General features: G+C 40.3%; 3 protein-coding genes across 4 annotated transcripts; 1 reads left to right on the top strand and 2 right to left on the bottom strand.

Annotated features, from left to right (window-relative positions):
- Nucleotides 1-875: 875 nt before the first annotated feature.
- Nucleotides 876-1582, bottom strand: LOC131692664 (uncharacterized). The gene is made up of 3 exons (XM_058979829.1): nucleotides 1417-1582; nucleotides 1048-1219; nucleotides 876-987 (listed from the first exon to the last, which is right to left on the bottom strand). Exons 1-3 carry the CDS (start codon nucleotides 1580-1582, stop codon nucleotides 942-944), a joined length of 384 nt encoding a protein of 127 aa, XP_058835812.1. The 3' UTR covers nucleotides 876-941.
- Nucleotides 1583-1757: 175 nt separating this feature from the next.
- Nucleotides 1758-2780, top strand: LOC131692663 (uncharacterized). Its single transcript, XM_058979828.1, has 2 exons — nucleotides 1758-1935; nucleotides 1998-2780. The coding sequence occupies exons 1-2, from the start codon at nucleotides 1788-1790 to the stop codon at nucleotides 2759-2761; spliced, it is 912 nt and encodes a 303-aa protein (XP_058835811.1). The 5' UTR covers nucleotides 1758-1787; the 3' UTR covers nucleotides 2762-2780.
- Nucleotides 2781-12520: 9740 nt separating this feature from the next.
- On the bottom strand, nucleotides 12521-13575 carry LOC131692400 (uncharacterized). Of its 2 annotated transcripts, none has more exons than XM_058979419.1 (2): nucleotides 13219-13575; nucleotides 12521-13153 (listed from the first exon to the last, which is right to left on the bottom strand). In XM_058979419.1, the coding sequence occupies exons 1-2, from the start codon at nucleotides 13331-13333 to the stop codon at nucleotides 12762-12764; spliced, it is 507 nt and encodes a 168-aa protein (XP_058835402.1). In that variant the 5' UTR covers nucleotides 13334-13575; the 3' UTR covers nucleotides 12521-12761. The 2 variants fall into 2 exon arrangements, 1 of the variants encoding a protein (XP_058835402.1); XR_009305976.1 differs by having other exon boundaries at nucleotides 13020-13153; nucleotides 13214-13351.
- Between the last annotated feature and the right edge of the window lie 2699 nt (nucleotides 13576-16274).

Genomic DNA, 16274 nt, shown 5'->3' with positions numbered 1-16274 from the left:
ACAATATTATTAACCCAAAAGCATGACTTAGTAAAGTTCTATGATGTCGCAAGATTTCAATTTCCAGCTATGAATAAAACATTTCATTAATTGAAACCTAAAAAGGTACCCGGGTACCGTGTCGGACACATAACGGTTAAAAAGCACACTCATTCTGATTTATTTTTTGTGAGCTTGAGTTTGTGTGACCATCCCTAGCTGATACTCCGTTGTCGATCTTGACTAGCTGAAGTAGTAGATAATTATGCTTGGGAGTAGCGAAGCATCTTGTGCATCTCCTGGTAGTCCTAAAGTATTTATTGATCAATACCGGCACCGGCCAGGCTCGAACGTAGATCACAGAAGAAAAGGTAAGGAACGTTAATCCGATACTTGCTTTTGCTAGAGGCCGTATATACTACTGCGCACTCAACAAGTACCACGGGAGGAGGATATTTGTTAGTAAGTATAAAAGTTGGATTGTACTTCTACATTACCGACGCCAGGGAGGTGACTCCACTATCTGGACTAGATAACGATCCATCAACTCAGGGCTCGGGGACCATCGACTTCACTTCTCTTCCGAAGGAAGACCTGTCCACAGATTTTTTTCACCTCAGAATCTCAACGACCTCGGTTGGGATTAAACCTAGACCAGCTGGAATTAGTGGCGATCACGCTTACCACTCAACCACCGGCGCCGTCGTTGCTCGGGATATGTTGTATGTGATAAAATGTAAATGTTTCGGAAATAAGTACAGTTAATTAACCAGCAGATTTGTTCTTACGTGTTTCATTCTAAGAATGTACCTTCTACTAACTGTCCGTTGTCTCCTGAAACCCTAAAAAAAAGAATGAAACGATTCGCAAGCTTCACATAATAATTTATTAATTTACTTCAAATAAATATTATTTTAAAAATCTCAGTCTTTCAATTAGGCTATCTTAAAGTACGATTCTATTCATCCCCAACCCCAGTTTCCAAACCACTTATGATGAGGGGGAGTCCTGTAAATAAACACAACGATGGTAAGGCTGCGTCAGTAAACATAGTACAGATCAGATTACCCATAGCTTTCGATAGTCCCATCGATCACCGTCGGTCCATGATTAACATCCGATTCGGTTTTGAAGCCCTGCATTCCTTGAATCGCGGTGGTAGCGAAACTGAAGAACAAAACTGCCGCGCTGACTAGCCCTTTGATGAGCATTATGACTGGAAATTGCCATGTACGATACCCTGAAAAAGAGCAGTAGTAAATTACTGATTGTTTCTTTTGGGTTATAATTTGTATATAAAATACAATTAACTTGATATAAACATAGTAGGGCAACTACCAGAACCATGTATAAACAAAACCACTGTTAGAAGTCACAACCATTAAAAATGATGTTGATTGTGTTATACTGGCAGTAACCGTTCATCCAATTACTTACACATCTGCGCATAGTAAACAGGATTCAACCGAGCACTTTCTGCTTCAAGCGCTCTCGAGTCATTTTCTTCTTCATTTTCACTGGAACAAACGCTTACCACGCAGTATAGAACTAGAACTAATGGCCATCGTAGAACTTTTACTCGCAGCGCACCGATCATACTCATAGACTACTGAACTTTAACTAAAAGCGAAATTTCTTCACATTTAAGATTATATAGCGCTCACCGCATCAAGTGATACAATTCATTAGCTTCAATTAGCATACTAATAAATTGAACACTTTGAAAATGTATAATGCGTATAAATAGCTTTGTTATTGACTTCCGCTCGATTTAGTAGATTAACGCCCGCTGGAGTGAGTGTTTCGTGATGATTAACCGGATAGTAGGAGCACTAGTGCTCACATCAATAGTGGCAAACGTAGTGATAGCGGAGACGGCAGTGCAACTCGCCGAAAGTAAACCTACCATTCAAGCCGAAGCTCGTCAAGCTATTGTACCAAACATACCAGGCAGATGTAAACTCTAAAGTAAATGATAGGTCACAGAATCGACTAACCGAACTTGTTTTCTCCGACAGGGTGGCCCTATGGTTGGGGTTGGGGCTGGGGCTGGGGCATCGCCATATTTGTTCTTGCGATCGTGAAAGGATCCATCCTTCTTGGCATATTCGTTATCTGGGCCTTCTTCAAAAGCTTCGGTAGGAAAGGACAAGGCTGCGCACCGATCATCATCCGCGAATCACCACCACCGATCTTCAACGATTTTAATCCTCACCAGCACCATCCGTGGGATCGAGTCGCTGGCGAAAATGAGTACCCCGCCAGAATGAAACGATCGACCAATTACACCGACTCTCAGCTGTACTGGACAGATATGGTGACCGATCTGGGATTCAGTTTCCTCGGTGTACACTCGAAAGATTGCCGGAAGCGGTTCGTTTGCGAGGTCGACGTTCGCGCGCGACGCGATCCAATGCTGAGTTTTGCGATGCGCCTGTTTGGAAGGGACATCTTTCAACGGTATCGATCGGTCGGTGATAAAAAAGCGAACAGTTTTGACGAGTGTTCGAAACTCTACAGCAAGTGCAAAATGGGTGGTCCCTCGATTACCTTCAATGTAATGGCGGGACAAACCGATCCTCTGCTGGATTATGATGATTCGTTGCAGGAGGCGACGAATAACGAAACAATTGATACAGTCGGGGAAGCTACTACTGAAGAAAACAGTTTAGAAGGAGAAACGACTGAAGCGACTACGACGACGACGATTGCTACAAATATCCCACGGAAAAAGTATGCTTACAAACGAAGACGGTTGTTCACGCATAGGAATTCGAAGTAATCGAATGTAGAATAAGTTAGACTGGAAGAAAAATATTTATTAACTAAAGGTTAAGGACTTTTACAGTACAATAAAATATACCAAAACTATTATTAATCAATGTCTTGTTTTCTAATATATCACAATTTCTGGCAATATTTAAAAAAAAGTGTGTAATAAAGTTTTTCAAAACTTTTATCCTGACTGTACTGACTAGAGGAATTTTTTATATGATTGTCATGTCATTTTAAATTAAAATGAATTTATCAAAAATCTTCCAAAATGTGATAGTTATCAAGATATTTGGAATATTGTTCCAACAAAAACAATTAATTCGTGAAATTATTCCCCTTTTAAACTTTATTTGCGTTCCTCCGTCATAAACTATCAACATGTAAATGTGTTCATTTTAAAGATGTGAACAAAACTTTTAGGTGTGTTTGGATCATGGAAAAGCTCTCAATAAAAAAGTTTTCTTAACAACTATTAACATATTTTTATAATTCATACAATTTGCGGCCAGAAATACAACTTTCTTGTTGAATATGATTGTAAATACTATTTCAAATTAAAATGCACATGACGAAAAATTTTGAAAATGTGGTTCTCTCAAATATTTTAAAGTTTGTTTAAAAAACGATTTTTTTTTGTTTTATTACGTTTTATTAACAAGGCGATATTGTGAACAATTTAAGAGCTACATGAAAAAATTAAAATATGATTCAACTATATAGTTTATATTGATTAGACCCTATCAGTGCTGGGAAATTTCAAAATCAGTTACCTATTTCTGCTTGTATTTACTGAAACATTAATCAGATTCTCCGCCTACCGCATTCATTACCTTTCCAACTGACTGAAATTCCATACAGAATCGAATGGAAATATAAATGTCTTCACTAACTAAAGCATTAATTTGTTATTAAGTGGACGGTTCGAAGACAGAAGTTGGCATCTTCTACATTTTCGAGCATAAGTGAACTGTGTAATCTATATCTGGTGCACTTTTGATTAATAATCCCTCTCAGAGCTAGCATATACATTCAGTTTGCTTCTGAAACCGAACATGTCCGAGCTCGAATGCGCTGCGCCGGTAGAACGAATGACGAGAGAAAAGAACCAAAAATTTCATTCATCGCAGCGGGTATGAATTGAATTTCGTTTCCATTCAAGTTATCGAAGGGCTGTCAATTTTTTTAAGCTCTGGACCCTATTGTTTATTCATATTTTGGTTGTGTTCATGTAGTTTTCCAAAGGTTGTTAAAGGTAAAATTGCAGGAAATTTTTTGAGCATTTTGAAAAACCTATTGTTCGTCTTGAAAAAACGAAAAACTTATGAAAATATCGTAATAAAACAAAATAATTTTTCTTGCTAAAACAAAAAATTAAATATCTCATAAATCATTATATTATTGAACTTTTTAGTTATGAGCATTTTCATTTGAAATGATATTTACATTCATATTTACTAACAAAATTGTTCCGCAAATCGTGCGAATTATAAAAATATGGTTAAAGTTGTTGTTACGAAAACTTTTTTATCAAAAGGTTCTCCATGATCCAAACATATTATTTTTTTTTTACTTTTTTTAAACGATACACATTTAATTGTTGATCAACTATAATGGCTGGCGTCCAAAAGAGGGTAACCCACAATCTCACATCCTTTCCTTATTTTTCGTTTTCGAGTTATGGTACTTTGGCAGCACTTTATTTGATCATTTCATATTAATTCGGAGTTCAATCGCTATGGCAGCGCTGTTATCAACGTTTTAATAGATCGATATAGAAATATAAAGTCTTAAACAAAGTTGTAAATTATAAGAATATCTTCTAAAGATACTAACTTAGTAGGTCCTAAAAGTTTTGAAATATGGCGCATTTTTTTAACATATAATCTGCAAGTTAAATTTTTACCCAAAACATGTTCTATCTCGAAAAGTACAGGACCTACAAAGTGTAACCGTCGTTACAAGTCCCGATGATTTTTATGTGCATTTTTGTATTTTTTTAAACTGTTGTGTTTCTTAATGTTAATGTTAGTAGGGTTAGTATTAAAATAAATAAATAAATAAAATATAAAATGTAAATAGTAGGGACAAATACACAACACAGATAATTGTATATAAAAACATTGGGCTGGAAAGGGTCGAAAGTGTTATACGGAGAGATAATACACCCCTGAAGGGGGTGGTGATAGGTTACGCCTAGAAGGAAGGTGGAAATTATGGGTGGCGGTAGTAAGGGAAGAGGAAATCGAAGGAACCCGCCATTGGTGATTAGTACCGCGGCGTTCGTGTGATTAAGAAGTGAGTTGAAGAACATTAAAAAGTGTGAGACTAGTTAAAATCTATTCAGCAGTCCATTCAGGACCTTTTTTTATAACCGATTGAATTCCTCACTGCACACGTTTCGGCCTAGGCAGAGGAATCTGCCGAAGTCTAACTGTCAAGGAGTTAGCCTACAGGTGCCACAGAGCCCTGTGAACCCTCGGGCAGTGTGCCCTAAGCGTAAAGGAGGGCCCTTCTCGGTGAAGACAATACGGTATCGTCCGTGGCCCATCGATCGAGCCAAAGAAGGAAGACGCCGTACAGTTCCCTTCCCGCCACGCCACCCATCCGCCATCACAATCCGCTGGCGTCATCGCGAGCCACGGGTATTGGAACGCCATAGCAGTGCCACCAGCCCCAACAGCGAACCCAACGAACAGCGAGCATCGTCCGGAATCTTCAGCGAGCGCTCGCCAGCATCGAACACCACGTGCAACGTAGCAGCACCGGTACGTACCGCAACGGAATCTTACCCATATTGAACCCGTACAATAGCCCCATAAACCACACCACACACACCCACACCTAGTTTGCTCATTTTGTCTTAAATAAATTTCCCTATTTCATTTTAAATTAGCTTTTCCTTTTGAACCGTGAAACATCCTAGAAAGACAATAGTTTTGTGCACCACCTTGTTCCGCGAAGCCCCTCCGATTACCCAGTAGCAAGCCGACCCGGAGATCACAGTATCCACGGTCTCTTGCTCTGTGAGCTTGTTCGGGAGTATCAGTCGCAGAAGAGATATTAAAAGTTTGCAACTTCAGCCGCCCTTGCGACTGAATTTCGAACTAATGTAATGCAACCAAATAAAGCGCTAGGTGCCACATAGATAGTTTTCCGAAGACACCATAGCTCTATAAAGATACATAATAATTGATACCACTTATTCATTTTCCGACCACAATGTGCCGATTTTTGCTTAATCTCATAGTTCTCGGTCAATTTACAATGCATACATTTGCGCAAGAAATATATATTCGATAAGTAATTTCCATTAATAGCAAATATGTGAGCGGCACTCACCTTCGGGAACGACTGCTTGGGCCGAAACATCAACCTACAACACATTCCAACTAATATCAGTTTTATATTGAGTTCACCGATATGTGAACTACAACATAAAATTTACAGATGGCGAATCGATACGCTACTTGTACTTAAAACATCGAAAAATAAACGAGAAAACTCAAATTTCCGTGAGACACACCGTGGTATTAACCTCTTTTGGACACCAGCTATTACTAGGATTACCTCCATGGTCAACTTTGACCACTAATAGTACAAAACATAAAAATTATTTTCAAATTTCTAAAACAACAGTACATGTGAATTACTTCGAACTATTAAAAAATGCAAAAAGTCCATTTCGGAAAAATGTGGGTTACTTCCTTTTGGATGCCAGCCATTCAGTTTATGGTGGAAAACGCGAAAAACTTTATGCTTGTCCGGGTATGCCGTAGACTCAGGCGATTCGCACTCGATAAAAATGCTAAAATATCGTGACTCCTGCGGTAGAAGACGAAGAGTCAAGTCGTAGGGAATCAGGAATCAGAATATATTGGCTCAAATGGCACGTTCCCCGTACATAGTCGGGGATTTGTGCCTAGCTTTGCCTATCAAGTTTTTTGAAACTTTCTGCCTTCACATCCTTGCTCTTCCTTAAGTACTATGGCTCTTAATATTAAAAATACTTCATGTCTTCCAGTTCCTTGCTAATTACGTTGTTAAAATATAAAAAGGTATGTAAGAAATATATCTCCTAGGCGTGCCAAATTTCACCTCATCGAAAAACAATCGAAACGCAATGACTTTTATTCCATATGCATCGATTCTAACAGAGTAGAAGAATGCAGCACGGAACGAGACAGAATGCGGAGCGATACAAACAAGCACGGAACAGGCAAACCTCGGTCCTCCGGAGAAAGAAGCGCCAACAGGAAGAACGAGATAGCGAAGCGATGGAACAACTGTACCGCGTAAATGACACACAGAAGTTCTACGAGAAGCTGAACAGTTCGCGCAAAGGCTACGTTCCGCAAGCCGATATGTGCAGGGACTTAGACGGCAACCTTCTTACGAACGAGTGTGAGGTGATTGAGAGATGGAAGCAGTACTATGACGAGCACCTCAACGGTGAAGCAGCAGAGGACGGTGAAACACTATGGCTAGAAAGCTGCACTGGGTAATCGCCACAAAAAGGGTGACAAGTTGGATTGCTGCAACTACCGCGCGTAGTGTGATCGCGATCCGCTTACAAGGTCACCATTTGCAAGGGAGTTCGTGGGGCACTACCAAGCGGGATTCATGGGTTCCCGCGCCACCACGGACCAAATATTCACGATTCGGCAGGTTCTGCAGAAGTGCCGCTAATATAACATGCCCACACATCATTTATTCATCGATTTCAAATCGGCGTATGACACAATCGATCGAGATCAGCTATGGCAGATAAAGCACGAGTACGGTTTTCCGGATAAGCTAACACGATTAGTCAAAGCGGCGATGGATCGGGTGATGTGCGTTGTTCGAGTATCAGGGCAACTCTCGAGTCCCTTTGAATCTCGAAGAGGGTTAAGGCAAGGTGATGGTCTATCGTGCCTGCTGTTCAACGTTGCGTTAGAAGGTGTAATAAAGAGAGCGGGGATAGACACGAGTGGCACGATCTTCAGGAAGTCCTTCCAGCTACTTGGCTTCGCCGACGACATTGATAAAATGGCATTAACTTTGAGGCGATGTCGGAAACGTACATCAGACTGAAAGACGAAGCCAGCAGGATTGGACCTGCCATCAAAGTTTCGAAGACAAAATACATGAGAGGAAGAGGTTATAGAGACGACAATGTGAACCTGCCATCCCGAGATCGGATTGACGGTGACGAAATCGAGATGGTCGACGAATTCGTGTATTTGGGCCCACCGCCGACAATGGTACCAGCAGAGAAATTCTTGGCGGGAAATCGTGCCGACTTTGGACTCTGGAGGACGCTCCGGTCGAACAAAATTCGCCGCCGCACGAAGTTGATTATCTACAACACGCTGACTAGACCGGTGGTCCTCTACGGCCACGAGACCTGGACTATGCTCATGGAGGACCAATGCGCTCTTGAAGTTTTCGAACGAAAGGTGTTGCGTCTATGGTGGCGTGCAGATGGAAGACGGAACGTGGCGCAGGCGAATGAACCATGAGTTGCATCAGCTGCTGGAAGAACCATCCATCGCGCATGCCGCAAAAATAGGATGTTTGCGGTAGGCTGGACACGTCGTAAGAATGTCGGACGACGACCCGGTGAAGATGGTTCTTAAGAGCTACCCTACACGAACAAGAAGACGGGGTGCACAGCGAACACGGTGGATCGACCAGATAGAGGACGACCTGCGGACCCTTCGAAGACTGCGAGGCTGGCGACAAGCAGCAATGGACCGAGTGGAGTGGAGACGGCTTCTGCATACATTTCCTGTATGCAGAAGCCGTCTAAAGCCGACAACAAGGCTTTAGCCTGAACGGTTAGGTAAGTATCGATTCTAACTACGTATCTAGATCATGGACGCCAACGAATTATTTTTAAATCGAATCATTCTACTTGTTGCAGCCGATCAAAACAAACGTAAACGTCACGCACATGAAAGAATCTCATCAGCTGATAGAAGAAGAGCGCCCAGTATTGCACTAGCAGGAAATAATCATGCGAAGACTAACAACTGATGATGACTAGTTTCACATCAAACATTGCATTGTCCCGAGCCAAATTGATGATTTTATTTTTAGGGGACGAGGCTCAAAAAATCGAAATTAAAATGTTGCATATTCTTTCGAAAATATCTGTGTTTTCAAATTTCATTCAAATCGGAGCACTAGATTTCAAAGTACAGCCCTTCGCAACGCGCTGGTTTCAGCCACGAATGAAGTTAAAGCTATTCGCTCACGAGGCGCAGAACACACGCCACAAAAAATATTCACTATGGATTTGTTTCTACCTATTCCAACGTTGTTGCGGTTAACTGGGAATAGAGTGTCTTGAAAAGGACCGTGAAAACGTGATATCTCAAAAATTGCTCAATAGATTTTCATTTTTTTTTAATTGTTCGTATTTTGGGCAGACGCGCCCTTATTCATCTCATTAGTCAGGATGTCACATTATTTCCACGATAACTAGGCTTACAGTGATCGGATTGCGCTTGTATAGATGTCAACAGCTTTGCTTCACTCCTAAGAAGCAGTACCATAAAAAATCTGGCTTGGAAAATATAAAATGCACGCGCTTGAGCAGAGCAAAAAGTCGAGTTCAACGCACCCTTATTCATCCTACCATTTAAGCTAATGCGTTGAATAGAGACAGCAGATACTGCTCTAACTAATGTGTTTAAATGGTTGAGATGAATAGATGTGCTAAGATGAATTAGGGTACCGTAACCCTACATTCCCGTGTGCTTGAACGCTACATTTTCCATCTAAAATGTTCGATTCCTTCCAATGAATTTTTGTTTAAAATTTTGAACACCTCAAGCATCGATTTTTTGCCAACAATTTTTTTTATTGGAAATATTTTTTGAAACCAAACCGTTCAAATGCAGCACAATACATTTTTCTTCAATAATTTTCTTACTTTTTTATTCCAGTTGAGCGGTTCGTCTGGACTGGTCGAGCGTTCACTGCAAACATCTGCAAAAAATACGCTTCTTGGCAGGGACAGGGGTAGAACAACCAAGTAGTTTTGTTTTCAGTCGGGATTTCACAAAAATGTGCCATAGGTTATGCAATTATTAGGTTGTATGCGATCATAAGTAATGTTTGCATTGTTGGACTTAATGTCTACATGGCGGTCACGACGGCTGTCATGTGCTGAAGAGCGCAACGCGAAACGTTAAAAACAATATCAGGTTTCAGAACGAATTTTCTGTTTTCGATTAGCAAAAAGTGAATTATTTAATAATTTTTTCCCACATAGTACGACAGAATAATAATCAACGGTAATAATAGTACTGGAATAAAACAGCATTTACAGTTTTTGCTCATTTCACAGACTGCTATTGGTATACGGTTATCAAACTTTGATTTTGTATGTTTGCTATGACGGACTTCCGGCTAGAAATTTTCATCAATTTCCCATATAAGCAAGGGGTGTATTTTACCCCATTTTACCCTAAGACTAGGGAATACATAAAGTGATATATAATATCTTTTTCACTTCAGATCGTCTGTACTCGCGCCAGTAAAGCTCCGGCTCATATACGAGTTCCGAATGAAATGGCGAATTCGATGACAGAGATTCCGATTCTATGAGACGATCGACCGACGGTGTCGAAATGCCTGAAGAGATGTGCAGCGGTAAAATGCAATTTTATAGATATCGACACAGTGGAAATGAGGTACTTACCTACTACAACTGAAATGAAATCTGAACACATATACCTAATTTCAACTAAAACAGTCCATGAACTGTACGGGATGGCGCGCGGCCTGTGGCCTTCGACTGGCATGGTCCAGCCTCATTGGTTCGGCTGGCTCCATGGCTGGATGGTAGACGTGTACTCCTACTTACAAGTGGATAAACCAATTCGCTTAGATGGAGGGGGCATGTTGATCCTGCTAGTTGTCGACTCTTTTGACCTTGAGTATGAGGCTAGCTCAGGAAAGGAGTGCAGAACTATCACTTAAGAGGTAGTTAATTATTCAGGACTTGTTTTATGATTATTTAACTCGACCAAGCACACCGCCTTTTAGAAATCCTAAGCAGCGCTTTTGGACCGGTGTGATATGTTCGAACCAGATGGACAATCAATCCGAGTAAACGTTCTGGGGAATCGTTGATAAACATTTCTCATATTCTTTATAGGAAGAAATTTTTTTGTGAAACTTTAAATAGGCTTCACCCGAGTAGGGGTACAGCAAAATGTGACATGTTGTGACATATGGGGAAGGGGGAGTAATATAGAACGTTACGTAACATGTTTTACTGAGGATTTAGTTTTCAAGAATTAGCTACATACTAGGGAATTTGTTACATGGGGGAGGGAAAGTCAACTTTGGCAATTTTTGCGTTACGTAATTTATTAATGGTCCCATATCAACTCACTCTACCCATTTGAAGCCGTTGGTTAACTGAGTTCTCGTTAGGCTCAAATACAAGAATTGCGCCGTTTTCAGGTAATTTTATATCGGTTCTTAAGAATGACACAATGATGTTGACGCTAATTTATACGCATTCGATCGATTTTAGGCCGAGTAGTTAATGAAATAGTGACTCACCCTACCTAATAGGGCCAAAATGGGCTCTTTACCCTACCTAACGTTCCAATGAAGAAAGTATGTTTTGTTTTTAGGCTAACGAGGTTTTAAGCTTATGGTCATTCATCTCTTTTTGGGTTAGAAAAATCTCTTTAGAAAAATCTCTAACCCTATGTGCGGGGTTGGGAATCGAACCCAGGTGAGCTGTGTACAAGGCAATCGATTTACCAACTACGCGATGCCCGTCCTCGTAAGAAAGTATGTTTATTCAGTTGTAAACGAAAAAGTGATGAGAAGATTTCTGAGAAGATGTATTTTGGCCAAACAAATCCTGTTTTGTGAAATTACTGTTGCGCATATTTCAAATGCACTGATCACTTACATATAAAGGGTGTTGCGATCAAAACTTGGTCAACTTCAACTTGACAACTGACAGCGCATCGAGAAAATCCGAACTAGTCGCACGCAAAGTTGGCAAAATTGCTGAATTTGGTCAATTCAACTGTCATCAGCATAATAAAAAGCCAATGACAAGGCAGACTTCAGTCAGCTTCCTGGACAGGAATATTATACGTCGACCGAAAGTGGAAATGTGACAAAGATTTTCAAAACAGCTGTTCCTGTGGCTTGAGGAGAAACATTTACATCGCAACCGATACCATCAAACGAGAAATGTATATGCAGGAGTGCCTGGAAAACGTCTGTTGCATTTCCTCAAACAACACATTTGTTCCGTTCTATTTTGGCCGGATTAGTGGTATGCCACGAACGAAGCCCAGGTGGAACCCATGACCACGAACCTTTCCAACACGTCAGAGCCCGCGCAATAGAAAAATATTGGGCGGAACCTCAATATCCAGGGGAACCTCAAGAGGCGCTGTTAGTTGTTAGCGAGATGCAGTTCTAGGCAAACTGGCGTTCTGCGGCGAAGAAAGCGACCAAGGAGGCTGTGCAAAACTTGATGCAAGGTGTAAAATAAAACAGCTCGAGAATCGCATTCGCGAAAAAGAAAGCTTGAGTAAATATTTTTTTCTTTATTCTGTATGAATTGAACATGCAAAAGAAACATGAATTGGTTTTTAAATAAAAAATTTTTACACACATTCTTGTTTGGCCAATTTTTGATCATAACACCCTTTATTCGATCTATCCACTCAAGAAATTATTTTTTTATTAAATCTAATAATAATTAACAATTAAGGAAATATTTTTTTCTAAACTCTCGTTGGCACAATCAAAAAATTCATATAGAATTTCGAGACAAACAGATATTTCATTGGTATCTCACCGGCGTGTGTCAAATTAAATCAGACAGACAAAACATTTATCACCTGGGTGCATTTTTTTAGTAACACCAAGTTTGTAACAATCAAAGATGCTGCATGAAAATCAACTGAATCTTTGTTTTCGATACCTCTCACACCACCGACTATAAAATACCATCTTCTGTATCCACTGCTCGCAAACTAGTCCCCAAACCAACCAATTTTTCGTAATATCAAGTCACCAATAGTCACCGAACAACGTTTCCGAGATACCAATTCTCCACAATCCAAAAGCTGGTGAGTCTTCTCGCTCGCAGCATAGGCAACGATTCGTAGCAAAGCGTTATTCCTGATCGATACTTCCGCCTCACATAGCAGCCGTTTCCGACATTCCTGCTGCGGCTCAACACTCAACGAATCCAACATTGCGTTGGTCCAAAGGCTAAACTCCACACTGCTTCTGGCACCGGGCTTTCGGAACAAACGAAACTCGGAAAAAGCTGCAACCACATAGGCGCCGAACAGAAGTGCTGCTTTCAACACGATCAGGACGAAAGCAGCGATCGGCCAGCCCCACCCATGGGGGTATACAGCTGGAAGTATATAAGAAAGCTTTTAGGATCATAATATTTTTGCGAGGATTTTTATCTTACCCTACCAGCATCAAAATACGGCGAATAGGGAGATTGCCGAGCAGATTGAATAACTGCTTCCGGTTGAGCTTCCGCAATCCCGAGAGCAGTTAGTATTATGAGAATGGTTATGTTTAACATTATAGTGTGATGGTGTATTGAAGAAAGCTGAACGGGTGGTGGAGTATTTGTATTTATACTCCTATCAGAAATCGATCACTGTTTTTTTCGTTAACAGTACTCCGCTAATTGATACTAATATTTACAAAACAAAATTGATATGTGTTAAGGGGCCTTAGAGATCGGAAAAATTATTTCATCACTACCAGATGTAGTATGTTTCATTTCTGTTGTAGTCGTCGATCTAGGTGAACAATTTTATATCCTTCGACAAACTTGTTCGTGATGGATGACATTAAAGAATCGCTACAAGCTGTGCTTTAACATTTATGGTCATTCAATCTATTTCTCAGGGGAAACTATACTTTCAAACGTTTTTAGGCACATTTTAAAGGTTATTCGAAACAATGATTCTCGAATGGAACTTTCTTCATCAAAAACGTCCATAAAGATCACATTAAGATCTTTTAACGTGGTGAAATTCTGAGTATTTACATGATTTTTAAAGTATAGGGGAAACCGAGGAGAGTTGAAACAAAGGAGTCTAGCCAAAGTTCTTTTATTTTACTAGGGTGACCATACGTCCTGGTTTCCCAGGACATGTCCTGGTTTTGCATTGACTGTCCTGGTGTCCTGGGAAGTCGAGGAAAATGCTTAATTTGTCCTGGTTTTTCTCCTGTAAGCCTAATATATTTCTATCTATTGAGTCTTCGATTTTCACTATGCTCTAGATCGCAGTAACGACCGACCGCAACCATAACTGCAACGTATACTCATCCTCAATCGGAATGCGACAAACAAAACTTAATATAGTCGAATCTCCCAATTGTACCTTCCGATGTTTTTTTAAATCTCCCAATGGGTACCAGCGCTTCTTCTCGGCTTAAATCGTCATTCAATTCCCTTTGGTACCTCTGAAAAGACACATCGGCATTTTGGTGCTTCTGCTTCTACTTGAGTTCTCTTGCTAGTGGCTTTTTTTCGTCTTACTGGAAATCCATTCCATAAAAAGAAAAATAGCACCTAATCAGTCGCTCTGCTTGTCAACAGTGCAGTGAATCAAACGAACGTTTCTACCTAAAGTCTGCTGTCTATATGTACCGTGCCAGTACTACAAACAAGCAAAGCAATCGAATAATAAATTTCGTCCAAAGCCAGTGTGAACAATAAAGCACCGTTACTTTCATCGATGCGATATCGATAATTCATTTCAAGATGTTTGAAACTCAACAGCAAATTTGCAAATGCAGTTTAGACTAACGGAAGTCATCGTTATACAAGCTCACCACACTCGTTACTGATAACATTTAAAACTTTGGCGTTATAGAAAGCTACGCAATGTAAGACAACATGCAATACGTCGTTGAGCATGATAATGTTAGGACCAAGATACCCGTTTATATTGACAAAGATAAGATTGATATGCATCTGCACAATCTACACCTGGGTATTATTAATAAATTTATTACAACCGTCATGTCGGAATACGTAACGGTGGAATCCTTTAAGTTTAAAACCCGGAGAAAATTTAGGTATTTCCAACGGTTTTTGTTTCGTGAGAATGCGAGTGACCTATTCCTTCATATCTGAACTTTCAATTTAAAGCAAAACGCGTGACCAAATCTCAAATCACGCTGTGCACGTATGAAGGACAGACCCCTGCGTGCCCTACGTTGTTACACAAGAAGACACACTACGAGAAACCATGTACACAAACCTCTAACGAAGCAATATCAACTGCAAGCATACCCATCACAAAGCCCTTCATCAACATCAACCAAATCACAAACCACCGGAGTTGCAGCTCAGGCACCAACGAATACTGGAACAACAGAACGTACGAACGAACGCACAGCGTGAACGATCATTGTGATGTGCCTACTACTTCCCAAACAACTGCCAGCACCACCGATAATAAAGTAAATAACAAAGAACATGGATACGCGATCGTGACCCGTAGGCCCCACAAGCAACTCAAACCAGGTAATCGTGAAAGCCCATACAACATTAACAGCGAGAATAGCATGAACGATAAACCTAGAGAAAGCAGACTAAGTGATCCACAAGCAACAAGAGGCAATGAAATAAATAGATTTGCAACAAGAAATAAGATCTTTAGGCAAAGTAACAAATCGCGTATACAAGATCCAATGGATATACAATAAAATTCGATTTATTTATTTTTATTTACACATTGATAATATTAAAAGTTCTATGGCGCAGGTAATGCATTGAGGAGTGTCTAATAAAATGCGTGTGAAATATCTAATGGACGATTAACATGCCTTCACGCCTGGACGCTGAACAGCGACGAATCGCCGAGTGTAGCATCCTACTTCAGTCAAAAAAATGCGGACGAACAACATAGCAGGGAGTATGTAATGTCGCGCTCAAATACGTGCTGCGAAATTTCAAAATCAGTTACTTATTTCTGCTTGTATTTAACGAAACCAAAATTCAGAATCACCGCCTCCCTCATTCATTAACTTCTCAACTGACTGAAACTTCATGCAGAATGGAACGCTTGAGTGCAGAGGAAATATAAATTACTTCACCAACTAAAGCATTTATTTGTTTTTATGTGGAAAGTTTGAAGGCAGAAGTTGGCATCTTCTACATATTCGAGCGTACGTGAACTGCATAATCTATATCTGGTGCACTTTTGCTCAATAATCCCTCTCATAGGTAGAATGGAACCTGAATGCGCTGTGTCGGGAGAACGAATGAAGAGGAAAACGAACCAAACATTTCTTTCATCGCGACGTGCATGAATTTAATTTTGTTTTCTTTCAAGTTCACGCAGGGATGTCAATTTTTTCAAGCTCGGGCTCAAACTGATATTATTTACACCAAGCTATATAACAATCGATTAAACGGAGAAATTTTTGGTAACAACTGTAGGTTTTGCAGCTCTCAAGTCAAGAGATAATGGTTGTCAACGGAGATTGCCAGGCATAGCGCA

This window comes from Topomyia yanbarensis, chromosome 3 (assembly GCF_030247195.1).
Source record: "Topomyia yanbarensis strain Yona2022 chromosome 3, ASM3024719v1, whole genome shotgun sequence".
NCBI lineage: Eukaryota > Metazoa > Arthropoda > Insecta > Diptera > Culicidae > Topomyia > Topomyia yanbarensis.
This window is presented reverse-complemented; position numbering and strand designations above follow the sequence as displayed.

Bases quoted from the DNA above. Each gene is read 5' to 3' on its own strand.
- LOC131692663 (XM_058979828.1), top strand. From the start codon at position 1,788: ATGATTAACCGGATAGTAGGAGCACTAGTGCTCACATCAATAGTGGCA. The intron at 1,936-1,997 runs GTAAACTCTAAA...TTTCTCCGACAG, and splicing joins ACCAAACATACCAGGCAGAT to GGTGGCCCTATGGTTGGGGT.
- LOC131692664 (XM_058979829.1), bottom strand. From the start codon at position 1,582: ATGAGTATGATCGGTGCGCTGCGAGTAAAAGTTCTACGATGGCCATTA. The intron at 1,220-1,416 runs GTAAGTAATTGG...GCTCTTTTTCAG, and splicing joins TGTTTACTATGCGCAGATGT to GGTATCGTACATGGCAATTT. The intron at 988-1,047 runs GTAATCTGATCT...GTTTATTTACAG, and splicing joins GGGACTATCGAAAGCTATGG to GACTCCCCCTCATCATAAGT.
- LOC131692400 (XM_058979419.1), bottom strand. From the start codon at position 13,333: ATGTTAAACATAACCATTCTCATAATACTAACTGCTCTCGGGATTGCG. The intron at 13,154-13,218 runs GTAGGGTAAGAT...ATATACTTCCAG, and splicing joins TTCGCCGTATTTTGATGCTG to CTGTATACCCCCATGGGTGG.